Source organism: Conger conger, chromosome 14 (genome assembly GCF_963514075.1).
Source record: "Conger conger chromosome 14, fConCon1.1, whole genome shotgun sequence".
In the NCBI taxonomy this organism is placed as follows: Eukaryota; Metazoa; Chordata; class Actinopteri; order Anguilliformes; family Congridae; genus Conger; species Conger conger.
The window spans coordinates 46,573,730-46,585,925 of record NC_083773.1 but is presented as its reverse complement, the minus strand read 5'-3'; the positions used below and the strand labels follow the sequence as shown (position 1 = coordinate 46,585,925).

The following is a 12,196-nucleotide window of genomic DNA, read 5'->3' as shown; positions in this document are numbered from 1 at the left end:
AGCTTGCCCTACAGAAAAATAACTCCTCTTTGACGGGACAAGAATGAGTTACAGATTAAAAAAATAACTCAACAGCCCAAAGTCCTGGAACAGAGCCAATCTCTGGGCTGGCCTGAATGCACCCTCTTGCTTCAAAGAGGAGAGGATCGAACCATTACAGCCCATAATAGGGGGGAGACAGGACTGACCCATTAGAGCCCATAACGGGGGGAGACAGGACTGACCCATTAGAGCCCATAACGGGGGGAGACAGGACTGACCCATTAGAGCCCATAACGGGGGGAGAGAGGACTGACCCATTAGAGCCCATAACGGGGGGAGACAGGACTGACCCATTAGAGCCCATAACGGGGGGGAGACAGGACTGACCCATTAGAGCCCATAACGGGGGGGAGACAGGACTGACCCATTAGAGCCCATAATGGGGGGAGACAGGACTGACCCATTAGAGCCCATAACAGGGGGAGACAGGACTGACCCATTAGAGCCCATAACAGAGGGAGACCCATTAAAGCGTAGTGTGTTTCCAGAGAGAGAGCAGGGTGGTTGGGGTGACACACACCTTCTTGATACGAGCGTAGTCGATGAGGCGGGCGTAGGCGCTGGTTCCTGCGATGATGAGGCGGGGACGGAAGAGCCGCGCCGTGTTCTCCATCTGATCATAGTCTATGAGCCCCGTCTGCATCTGGAGGGGGGGATAGAGGGAGAGGGGGGGAGAGAGGGAGAGGGGGGGAGAGGGGGAGAGGGGGAGGGGGGGAGAGAGAGAGAGAGAGAGAGAGAGGGGGGGAGAGAGGGAGAGAGAGAGAGGGGGGGAGAGAGGGAGAGAGAGAGAGAGAGGGGGGGAGAGGGGGAGGGGGGAGAGAGAGAGAGGGAGGGGGGGAGAGAGAGGGGGAGGGGGGGAGAGAGAGAGAGAGGGGGAGGGGGGGAGAGAGAGAGAGGGGGAGGGGGGGAGAGAGAGAGGGGGGGGAGGGGGAGGGGGGGAGAGAGAGGGGGAGGGGGTGAGAGGGGGAGGAAGGGGGTGAGAGGGGGAGGGAGGGAGAGAGAGGGGGAGGGGGGGAGAGAGAGAGAGAGGGGAGGAGAGAGAGAGAGAGGGGGAGGGGGAAATTGATCGAGGTCTTTAAGGGCATTCATTACAGCTCATTAAATGTTCCTTCTTGGAGCTAGAAGTAGGGAGTTACGAAGTCCCCAACTTTCCTTTCTTGCGAGGACACACGTGCGCATCCTTTGCTGAAGTATTTTTCCGAAAGCGTGACGTGTAAATGAACAACCTGGGTCTCCCCAGCTGCCATGTCTGTAACTGACGTGGTTTTGAAATGATGTTTGAGGGACATTACATTTGCCTAATTCATGATTTTACTTATTTTTCTTTCATCTTTTCCTAGCCTCTCCCGATGGGGGCAAGAAAAGGAGACTCACTCTCTCACTCTCTCACTCTCTCACTCTCCCCAGGGTGGCCAGACAGCCCTTTTGGGTGGCCACACAGCCCTTTTGGGTGGCCCTGCCCACCATGAGCCCATGGCCCCGCTACCATTACTCTGCATTTCGGCTCTTGCCAAGCGCTGCTTTGCATGTTTGTCACACTTAAATGTTTCAGATCATCAAACAAATTTAAATATTAGTCAAAAACAACACAAGTAAACACAAAATGCAGTTTTTAAAAGAAGGTTTTTATTATTAAGGGAGAAAATCCAAACCTACATGGCCCTGTGTGAAAAAGTGATTGCCCCCCCTGTTAAAACATAACTTAACTGTGGTTTATCAAACCTGAGTTCAATTTCTCTAGCCACACCCAGGCCTGATTACTGCCACACCTGTTCTCAATCAAGAAATCACTTAAATAGGACCTGCCTGACTAAATGATCCTCAAAAGCTAGACATCATGCCGAGATCTAAAGAACTTTAGGAACAAATGAGTAAGAAAGTAATTGAGATCTATCAGTCTGGATAAGGTTATACAGCCATTTCTAAAGCTTTGGGACTCCAGCAAACCACAGTGAGAGCCATTATCCACAAATGGCGAAAATATGGAACAGTGGTGAACCTTCCCAGGAGTGGCCGGCCGACCAAAATGACCCCAAGAGCACAGTGACGACTCATCCAAGAGGTCACAAAAGACCCCACAACAACATCCAAAGAACTGCAGGCCTCACTTGCCTCAGTTAAGGTCAGTGTGCATGACTCCACCATAAGAAAGAGACTGGGCAAAAATGGCCTGCATGGCAGAGTTCCAAGACGAAAAAACCACTGCTGAGCAAAAAGAACATTAAGGCTCATCTCAATTTTGCCAGAAAACATCTTGATGTTCCCCAAGACTTTTGGGAAAATACTCTGTGGTCTGACGAGACAAAAGTTGAACTTTTTGGAAGGTGTGTGTCCTATTACATCTGGCGTAAAAGTAACACCGCATTTCAGAAAAAGAACATCATACCAACAGTAAAATATGGTGGTGGTAGTGTGATGGTCTGGGGCTGTTTTGCTGCTTCAGGACCTGGAAGACTTGCTGTGATAAATGGAACCATGAATTCTGCTGTCTACCAAAAAAACCCTGAAGGAGAATGTCCAGCCATCTGTTCGTGACCTCAAGCTGAAACGAACTTGGGTTCTGCAGCAGGACAATGATCCAAAACACACCAGCAAGTCCACCTCTGAACGGCTGAAGAGAAACAAAATGAAGACTTTGGAGTGGCCTAGTAAAAGTCCTGACCTGAATCCTATTGAGATGCTGTGGCATGACCTTAAAAAGGCGGTTCATGCTCGAAAACCAATCCAATGTGGCTGAAGTACAACAATTCTGCAAAGATGAGTGGGCCAAAATTCCTCCACAGCGCTGTAAGAGACTCATTGCAAGTTATTGCAAACGCTTGATTGCAGTTGTTGCTGCTAAGGGTGGCCCAACCAGTTATTAGGTTTAGGGGGCAATCACTTTTTCACACAGGGCCATGTAGGTTTGGATTTTTCTCCCTTAATAATAAAAACCTTCATTTAAAAACTGCATTTTGTGTTTACTCGTGTTGTCCTTGACTAATATTTAAATTTGTTTGATGATCTGACAAACAAAAAGTGTGACAAACATGCAAAAAAATAAGAAATCAGGAAGGGGGCAAACACTTTTTCACACCACTGTGTATATATATATATATATATATATTTTATGGCAGGGATGAAAGTCTATTTCTTAGAGCCGCGGTGGCGCAACAGGCTAAGACGCAGCAGACTTGCGGTTGCAGTTTGCTGCAGTTGCACACCGGGGACCGGGGTTCGATTCTCGGTCCTGCCAAAAGCCAAGTTTGGCCGGCTCACGTGGGGCAGCAATAATTGGCTCGCTGCTCCAGAGGGAGGGACTTGGCAGGGTTATAAGATCGCCGCACAATAAGCACCTCGGGCGCCTCGGAATCACGGCAACGGGCACGAGACGAGACGGCTTGAAGAAGGCGTGTCGCTCTCATTCGGGCCGCCGAGGGACGGGGTACGGGCGGTACATCTAATACGACTATCTCCAATTGAATCAGACGAGGTACAATTGGCTACCAAATTGGGAGAAAAAGGGAAAAATCTGGAAAAAATTTAAGAAAGTCTATTTCTCCTGAACATGAGCCCAAACTCAAGCCTGATTTATGTATGACCAGGCAATGTGCTAAGTGTCAACAGGAAGTATGTACAGTAAGCAAACATGCTAATATTACCACAGGCGGTATGTACAGTTTTTGTTTTCACATGATTGTTTTTATTATTATAATAGTTACGCTGACCATTGCTGGAATTGAATTTGGAAAAATGGTTCCTGAAGGTGGACATGTAATTGAATTGAATTGTCTTGAATTTAATTTCTTGGGGCTTGAGTTTACACTGAAAACACAACGTACATTTGGTGCATAGTGAAAATCTCAGATTACACACTCATAGCCAAACTCAAAATATTCCAGTTGGAACTCCAGTCCAACACTGCACAGCCAGTGGGTGGGGGGGGTTGGGGGCTGAGAATCCTACAGCTTCTGCTTCGTATTGCAGACCAAAAGAAAAATGAAACCCCCAAAAAAAGTAAGAAATAAAAGCAAAAAAAACAAAGGCCGTCTGGTTGTGCTGGCGGGTCTTTGGAGAGCGCGGGCCCATCAGCGGAGAGGAAAGCCTTATTTAGACAGGCGAGTAATCTCCCATCTCCACACTGAATCTCCACATCGGCCATCACTCCATCTCAGCGCTCATTCTGAGGATGGAGCTGCTGGCCCGGCCCGTCGATTTCCCATTATCTCTCCCGCTGCGGGGGACGGCCGAGCCATCCATCACACCCCCCCCCCCACAGACCGCTGGACCCGGGAACCTAGAGCATTGATCACCACGGCGACGCCGGTCCGAGGGCCAACATTGATCACGCCGACCGGAGGTCAAGATAACGCCATGATGTCGCCCGGCAACGGTCCTGGGTGAGCCCCTCCACCCCCCCCAACCCACTGTGGGGTCTCTCGAAGGGGGGCCACGGCGGGGCCGATTCACACACAGCACTTTCACTGGGTGAGCCCCCCAGGAACCCCACAATTAACGGTTTTAATTTGATAATTTTAATGTCTGTTGAGGAACAATTAGCCCTCTAAAATCCACTTTATTTCAGGAAAAGCTGTGCATGTCATAAAGGAATATGAATAAATGCTCTATATTCCCAGCACAGGAGTTCTAATCTGTCAGGAAAACAAATGCTTCCATTCTCTGCATTGTGTAATGTGCCAGATGGTCCCTTTTGAAGGACGATACACTTTAAATTGATAACAGACCGACAGATAAAAACACTGCGGTACTAATAGTGGAGAGTGTGAACACTCTCCACTACACACACTCAGGTTTGAAAATGAGCAACTGGTTAACTGCACTGCTACACCTGCAATGGTCTTTTAGGCAACAAAGCATTGAAAAGAGTTTGGGTTTGACAAATCCGCATGCACAAGTGTGATGGTGCCTGCACTCCAGGCCAGGGGAGAGAGGGCCGAGGGGTTGTGGATACTCACGTTCAGCTTGTATGGCATGGACTCAAAATAGATGGATGTGGCGGAGATACGCTTGGTGTCAGTCATGTAGCCGTGGGTCAGGCTGAAACAGCAGAGGGAGTTTTCAGGCTGTAAACACCTCTATTAAATGCAAAAAACAGCCACCCTCTCTCTCCCTCTGTTTTACAGTTTGTGGGACACCCCCCTGTAGAATGGCAGCCATTTTGTTTTGTTGTTGTTGAACATTTGGAATGGGAGGCTACAGGTTATGAGACTGGTGTCCGGCAATCCTGGGTCAAATACACAAATGTTTTGGATTCTGCGCTTTACTGAGCTTGTCTGTTGTATTGGAACCTACGCAACACTCTCCAAAAGTGCAAACCCCACCTTTGGGCCCTCTTGGTTGGCTCAATTGTACCAGGCAAGATCAATCAAGCACAGAAAAGTTTTAGAACCCAAAAAAATTACGTATTTCACCCAAGTCAAGGTTCAAGCTAAGTCTAGGTCATATCTCAATGGCTGAGTGGGGTTCAGTTAACACCTCCAATAGGACACCCACCATCCACAATTCAGAAGCAGTATCTGACTATTGGTTTATAAGCTAAGTACATCCCTGGACACTGGCAGGACACAGGAAATATGAGTGTCTCAGTCTGATACAGTTCATACAACTGTACACTTATGAAACCTCAAGAATTACCATGCAGGCAATTCTCAAATGTATATTCCCGGGAATTTAGAAACGGATTTACTCAGAATTCCCAGCAGCTCTCTGCCGTCTAACGTGCGTGTGTGGCGTGCGGGTGAGACAGAGGGAATTGTGGGTACTGACTGTCCCCCGTCGGGCAGGTCAAGGCCCATGATGCGGTCATGAGGGTTCAGGACGGCCGTGTAGGCAGCGAAGTTGGCGGGAGACCCGGAGTAGGGCTGCACGTTCACCCCCCACAGGGCTGGGTCCAGGTCAAACGCCTCCAGAGCCCTCTTCTGGCACAGGAGCTCGATCTGGTCCACAATCTCCGCCCCACCATAGTACCTACAAACCGCCGTAGAGTGTGCGCGCAAACATGTGAAACACAGGGAAGTGTGCACGCAAACATGAGAAACACAGGGAAGTGTGCGCGCAAACATGTGAAACACAGGTAAGTATGCAAGCAAACGTGAAACACAGGCAAGTATGCAAGCAAACATGTGAAACACAGGGAAGTGTGCGCGCAAACATGTGAAACACAGGGAAGTGTGCGCGCAAACATGTGAAACACAGGGAAGTGTGCGCGCAAACATGAGAAACACAGGGAAGTGTGCGCACAAACATGTGAAACACAGGGAAGTGTGCAAGTAAACATGTGAAATACAGGGAAGTGTGCAAGTAAACATGTGAAACACGCAAGCTAATACTACCACCAGGCAGAATGTACAGTAAGCTAATGTACTAATATTACCAAGTATGTACAATAAGCTCACATGCTGAAATTACCACCAGGCAGTATGTGCAGTAAGCTGATGTGCTAATATTACCGGCAGGCAGAATGCAGAGTAAGCACTGACCACATCAACATGCCATTATTAAAATGGATGGTAAGAGTCTCTGTTACCACACACCAACCCACACTGCAACCACAGGGACTAAAGACCACTCAGATAACACTGAGGCCGTGTGTTGGCAACCCCATAACACACACCCCATAAACAGCACTATGACTATGAGCAGTCTGCACGAGACGGACAGCATGGTGTTGGCACTATGACTATGAGCAGTCTGCACGAGACGGACAGCATGGTGTTGGCACTATGACTATGAGCAGTCTGCACGAGACGGACAGCATGGTGTTGGCACTATGACTATGAGCAGTCTGCATGAGACGGACAGCATGGTGTTGGCACTATGACTATGAGCAGTCTGCACGAGACGGACAGCATGGTGTTGGCACTATGACTATGAGCAGTCTGCATGAGACGGACAGCATGGTGTTGGCACTATGACTATGAGCAGTCTGCACGAGACGGACAGCATGGTGTTGGCACTATGAGCGGTGAACCCCAGGGGATATTTTGACTGGAGCTGAAGTGACCAGGGCAGCCTGGTGGCAGGGGGAAACTCCAGAGGAGACCCCTACCCCTAACCTACCCCCTACCCCTAATCCTACGGAGCCTAACCTACCCCCTACCCCTAACCTACCCCCTACCCCTAACCCTAACCCTACGGAGACGCATGGGGTACCAGCCTAACCTATAACCTACCCCTAACCCTACAGAGACGCATGGGGTACCAGCCTAACCTATAACCTACCCCTACCCCTAACCCTACGGAGACGCATGGGGTACCAGCCTAACCTACCCCTAACCCTACGGAGACACATGGGGTACCAGCCTAACCTACCCCTACCCCTAACCCTACCCCTACGGAGACGCATGGGGTACCAGCCTAACCTACCCCTAACCCTACGGAGACACATGGGGTACCAGCCTAACCTACCCCTACCCCTAACCCTAACCCTACGGAGACGCATGGGGTACCAGCCTAACCTACCCCTAACCCTACGGAGACACATGGGGTACCAGCCTAACCTACCCCTACCCCTAACCCTACCCCTACCCCTACGGAGACGCATGGGGTACCAGCCTAACCTACCCCTAACCCTACAGAGACACATGGGGTACCAGCCTAACCTACCCCTAACCCTACAGAGACACATGGGGTACCAGCCTAACCTACCCCTACCCCTAACCCTACCCCTACCCCTACGGAGACGCATGGGGTACCAGCCTAACCTACCCCTAACCCTACAGAGACACATGGGGTACCAGCCTAACCTACCCCTACCCCTAACCCTACCCCTACGGAGACGCATGGGGCACCAGCCTAACCTACCCCTAACCCTACCCCTAACCCTACGGAGACGCATCCATTCAGAGCACACAGCAAAGCCAGCCAGTGGACCTGGGGTAACAGCATGGGGTGGTGAAGCAGTGGTGGCCTAACTCACTCTTACTGAGTTTACATGTTAAACCATTCACCAACTGTAGCTTATTACACACAGACAAAATGGTCTCTATTCCTAAACATAATTCAGAAATGAAGAGTTCTGCTCTGCAGAGCATTGTTACTGCGTTTAAAAAAGAGATTTGCAGTTACTGTAACAACTGTACTGCTGTGCTGCAATTATAGACTCAAATGTATTTTTACAGTTTAAAATGGAAAACAAAAACAATAATTCTAAGGCAATGGGAAACATTGTTTAAACAATCGTGTTTAAATCCTAAAACGCAGCCTTTACTTTCTTTGGTAACTGTTACAATACATTTGAACTGTATTCTACTTGATCTTGTTTACCGTTTTAAGCACTGGAAATTAGCATAAGGCAGCTGATACTCTTTCACAGTATAATCAATTATTATTATTATACATAATGTATCGTGTCAAGCTTTTCAAATACATCAAATCAAATACATGCTAAATAGATGGAATGTTACCCATTGCTAATGTGAAGACTAATATGTGCCAATCAGGGCCAGTTCTACTGCAGAAAGACGTAACTAGTATAGTTCAGTACACCTACTGCACGTTCGAGACAGGTAGCGCCTGAAAGCACTTTGAGCACAGTGCTACAGTCTCTGTCTTAAGCTTTTGCTTTTACATTCGTTTCTTTTTGCGGTGTGTGAGTGTCTTCGATTGCCCTCTGGTTTGGCTGTTTCCATCGCCAGTTACTCGGGTTGAAAAAGCCGCCATTTGCCATTCACCATTAACCAAGGGAGCCGAGCTCTTTCAATATGCTTTTCAAGCAATCTTGCTGCTGATTAGCCGATTGTATAGACTTGACCCTGATTGGTTTAATTTGACCTACACTCTCATTTTGCCTCTCTGCTCGCTCTAGAGACTCCAGATAGCTTGGTTGTTCCCAGCTGGATGACAAACCCTTCCATTGAGACACCATTTTGTTACTTTTCCTTTATTAATTCTAAAGGTGTCTCTGGGTGGAAATCTAAATCTTCGGAGTATGGTATTCAGACTTATGGTTTCAGCCTACAGATGAAGTGTTCAGAAGCTCAGTGTTCAAAGCCCCCCTCATACCTGGTAAACCTTTCCAAGACCAGCCAGGTGAGTTAGTTTTAGATAGGCACATGGGGACCAGAGTTACCTGTCGATCTGTAGCACTCATTTAGTTTACCCACTTATTTCCCCATCTCCCCTGTCTGACCTAGGCTGAAATGCAGGTGTAAGAGAGTGCAGGATCTCACCTCTTTCCAGGGTAGCCCTCCGAGTACTTATTGTTCAGGCAGGAGCCCTGCGCCTCCAGAGCCGCACGACTGCAAAAATTCTGACAAGAGAAAACAGAGAAACATACACAGGGTTAACAGAGCACACACACACGATTAACAGAGAAACATACACAGGGTTAACAGAGCACACACACACGATTAACAGAGAAACACACACAGGGTTAACAGAGCACACACACACGATTAACAGAGAAACACACACAGGGTTAACAGAGCACACACACACGATTAACAGAGAAACATACACAGGGTTAACAGAGCACACACACACGATTAACAGAGAAACATACACAGGGTTAACAGAGCACACACACACGATTAACAGAGACACATACACAGGGTTAACAGAGCACACACACAGGATTAACAGAGAGACACACACAGGGTTAACAGAGCACACACACACGATTAACAGAGAAACATACACAGGGTTAACAGAGCACACACACACGATTAACAGAGAGACACACACAGGGTTAACAGAGCACACACACACGATTAACAGAGAGACACACATACACACTATGAGACAACAGGCACATTACAAGCAGGTTAAACTCCAAAACTTCTGTTTCACTGCTTAATGAAGCCTTCAGTGACACCAGAAAGCCCCCGTGGAACTAGGGCGGCCTGTAGCGTAGTGGTTAAGGTAAATGACTGGGACACGCGAGGTCGGTGGTTCTAATCCCGGTGTAGCCACAATAAGATCCGTACAGCCGTTGGGCCCTTGAGCAAGGCCCTTAACCCTGCTTTGGTCCAAGGGAGGATTGTCTCCTGCTTAGTCTAATCACCTATACGTCGCTCTGGATAAGAGTGTCTGCCAAATAATGTAATGTAACTCCCTGCAGGCCCCGTGGAACTCCCTGCCCTACACACTGGCGACACACCCTCAGGTGGTGACAGAGGGAAGTACTCCCCGCTCTGAACTCTGTGCTCAGTGGCACCCTGGCGCTCATGCGGTACGACTCCGGTGCTCGAGCGGAGAGAGGGCGCTAAGAGAGGACAAACAGGAAACTAATCTTGAGCTGGAGGAGAGATGCCGCAAACGCACCACGCTGACATCACCTCTCACCTTATCAACCCCCCCCCTGCCCCGCGATGCTGACACAGACACGCCGCTCCCCGCGGGGGCATGCTAATGAGGGCCTTACCGCTGCGCGGAAATCAGGGGAGACAGCCGCCGCGCCGCCGAGCGCAGGTAACACCCCCCCACCCCCCACGCCCCCCACGCAGCTCTGGCACGCCAAGATCCGCCGGCTCGCATTAGACTTGGAAATGCAATCTCTGCAACTTCTCTCTCTTTTTTTTTTTTTTTACATCTCTCTTCTTTTCTCTGGAAGCAGAATGCTCACTTCGTGGAGGAACGGGAGGGCCCACGAGACGGCCGGTCAGCAGGGTAGTCGCGGCGCTATCGATGAGCGGGTACAAGCCCCGTCGCCAACATGCTAGTTGGCGCTATACTACACGCAACTTTGGGCATATGGGGCGGTGATGGAGTGGGGTCCCTGAACTCAGAAGGGTGCTCCTTCAGGGATTCTTCATTTATTTTTTTCATATTCAATTCAAATTATAGTTTAACACAAAAAGGCAGCAGGTTTTCACTACCTAGAACCACCAGCTTTACTGCCCACCGTCCAGCATTACAGCATCGATTTCCACACCCACAGCAACCCCATTTCATGAAGAATATGAAACCAAATATCCAACGACAACATCTCAGTCTCAGGCCTACCCAACAAAGTCGAAGTCTCAGGTCTTCATCAGTGCCTTGATGCACATGAAACTGTCCTTTTTAACCTGAACCTTTACTTGTGCAACTAGACGTTGATGAAGATCTGTGACTGAACATTTGTTGTTTGCTTTGAATTCTGAGCATTTGGGTCCATTATACACTGCTCAAAAAAATTAAGGGTCACATCAGATCTTGATGAACGTTTTATTCAAGTTGAAAATCTTTACCGATGTACAGTGTATAATTTGTTGAGAACAAAAAAAAATGACAACGGTCAAAGGGCTGGATTCAAAATCACACCAAAAATCTAAGTAAAAAATGTAAAGCACAGACTGATCCAACTTCTGTGAATTTCATCACGGCAACTCATAATGTGACTCAGTAGTGCGCATGGCCCCCGCGTGCCCAACAACGTCTGGCCATGCTCCTGATGAATCGGCGGATGGTGTCCTGGGGGATCTCCTCCCAGACCTGGATCAGGGCATCAGTGAGCTCCTGGACAGTCTGTGGCAGTACTTGGCAGCATCGGATGCACTGATACATAACGTCCCATAGGTGCTCAATTGGATTTAGGTCAGGGGAACGTGAGGGCCAATCAATGGCATCAATGCCTTCCTCATCCAGGAACTGCCTACACACTCTGGCCATATAAGGCCGGGCATTGTCATCTGTGAAGAGAACAGGGCGCCAATTCTGGTGTTCTCTCACGAATGCCAATCGAGCAGCACGGTGCTGGGCTGTGAGCACACGTCCCACTAGAGGATGTCAGGCTCCCATGCCACCCTCATGGAGTCTGTTTCTGACAGTTTGGTCAGAAACATGCACACCAGTAGCCTGCGGGAGGTCATTTTGTAGGCCTCTGGCAGTGCTCCTCCTGTTCCTTCTCACACAAAGGAGCAGATACCGGTCCTGCTGCTGGGTTGATGCCCTTCTACGGCCCTGTCCAGCTCTCCTTGTGTAACGGCCGGTCTCCTGGTATCTCCTCCATGCTCTTGAGACTGTGCTGGGAGACACAGCAAACCTTGCGACCGCATGTATGGAGGTGCCTTCCTGGAGGAGCTGGACTACCTGTGCAACCTGATTGGGCTGCAGGTACCGCCTCATGCTACCAGTAGTGACAAGGACACTAGCAGAACACCAAACTAGATTAGAATCAGTCAGGAAGGATAAGGAGAGAGCAATTGTCTGTGGCCACCACATGCAAAACCAT

General features: G+C 49.1%; 1 protein-coding gene across 3 annotated transcripts in view; it reads right to left on the bottom strand.

Annotated features, from left to right (window-relative positions):
* The window catches only part of shmt2 (serine hydroxymethyltransferase 2 (mitochondrial)), a 46,957-nt gene that overhangs the window by 8,396 nt on the left and 26,365 nt on the right, over window positions 1-12,196 (bottom strand). For 2 of the 3 annotated variants that reach the window (XM_061220112.1, XM_061220113.1), the window contains exons 2-5: window positions 9,213-9,294; window positions 5,809-6,009; window positions 4,998-5,079; window positions 563-685 (exon numbers count right to left, since the gene is read on the bottom strand). In XM_061220112.1, the coding sequence (XP_061076096.1) occupies window positions 563-685; window positions 4,998-5,079; window positions 5,809-5,837 (234 nt within the window). In that variant the 5' untranslated portion in view covers window positions 5,838-6,009; window positions 9,213-9,294. The remainder of the gene's footprint in view (window positions 1-562; window positions 686-4,997; window positions 5,080-5,808; window positions 6,010-9,212; window positions 9,295-12,196) is intronic. The other variant, XM_061220111.1, reaches the window with a different exon arrangement.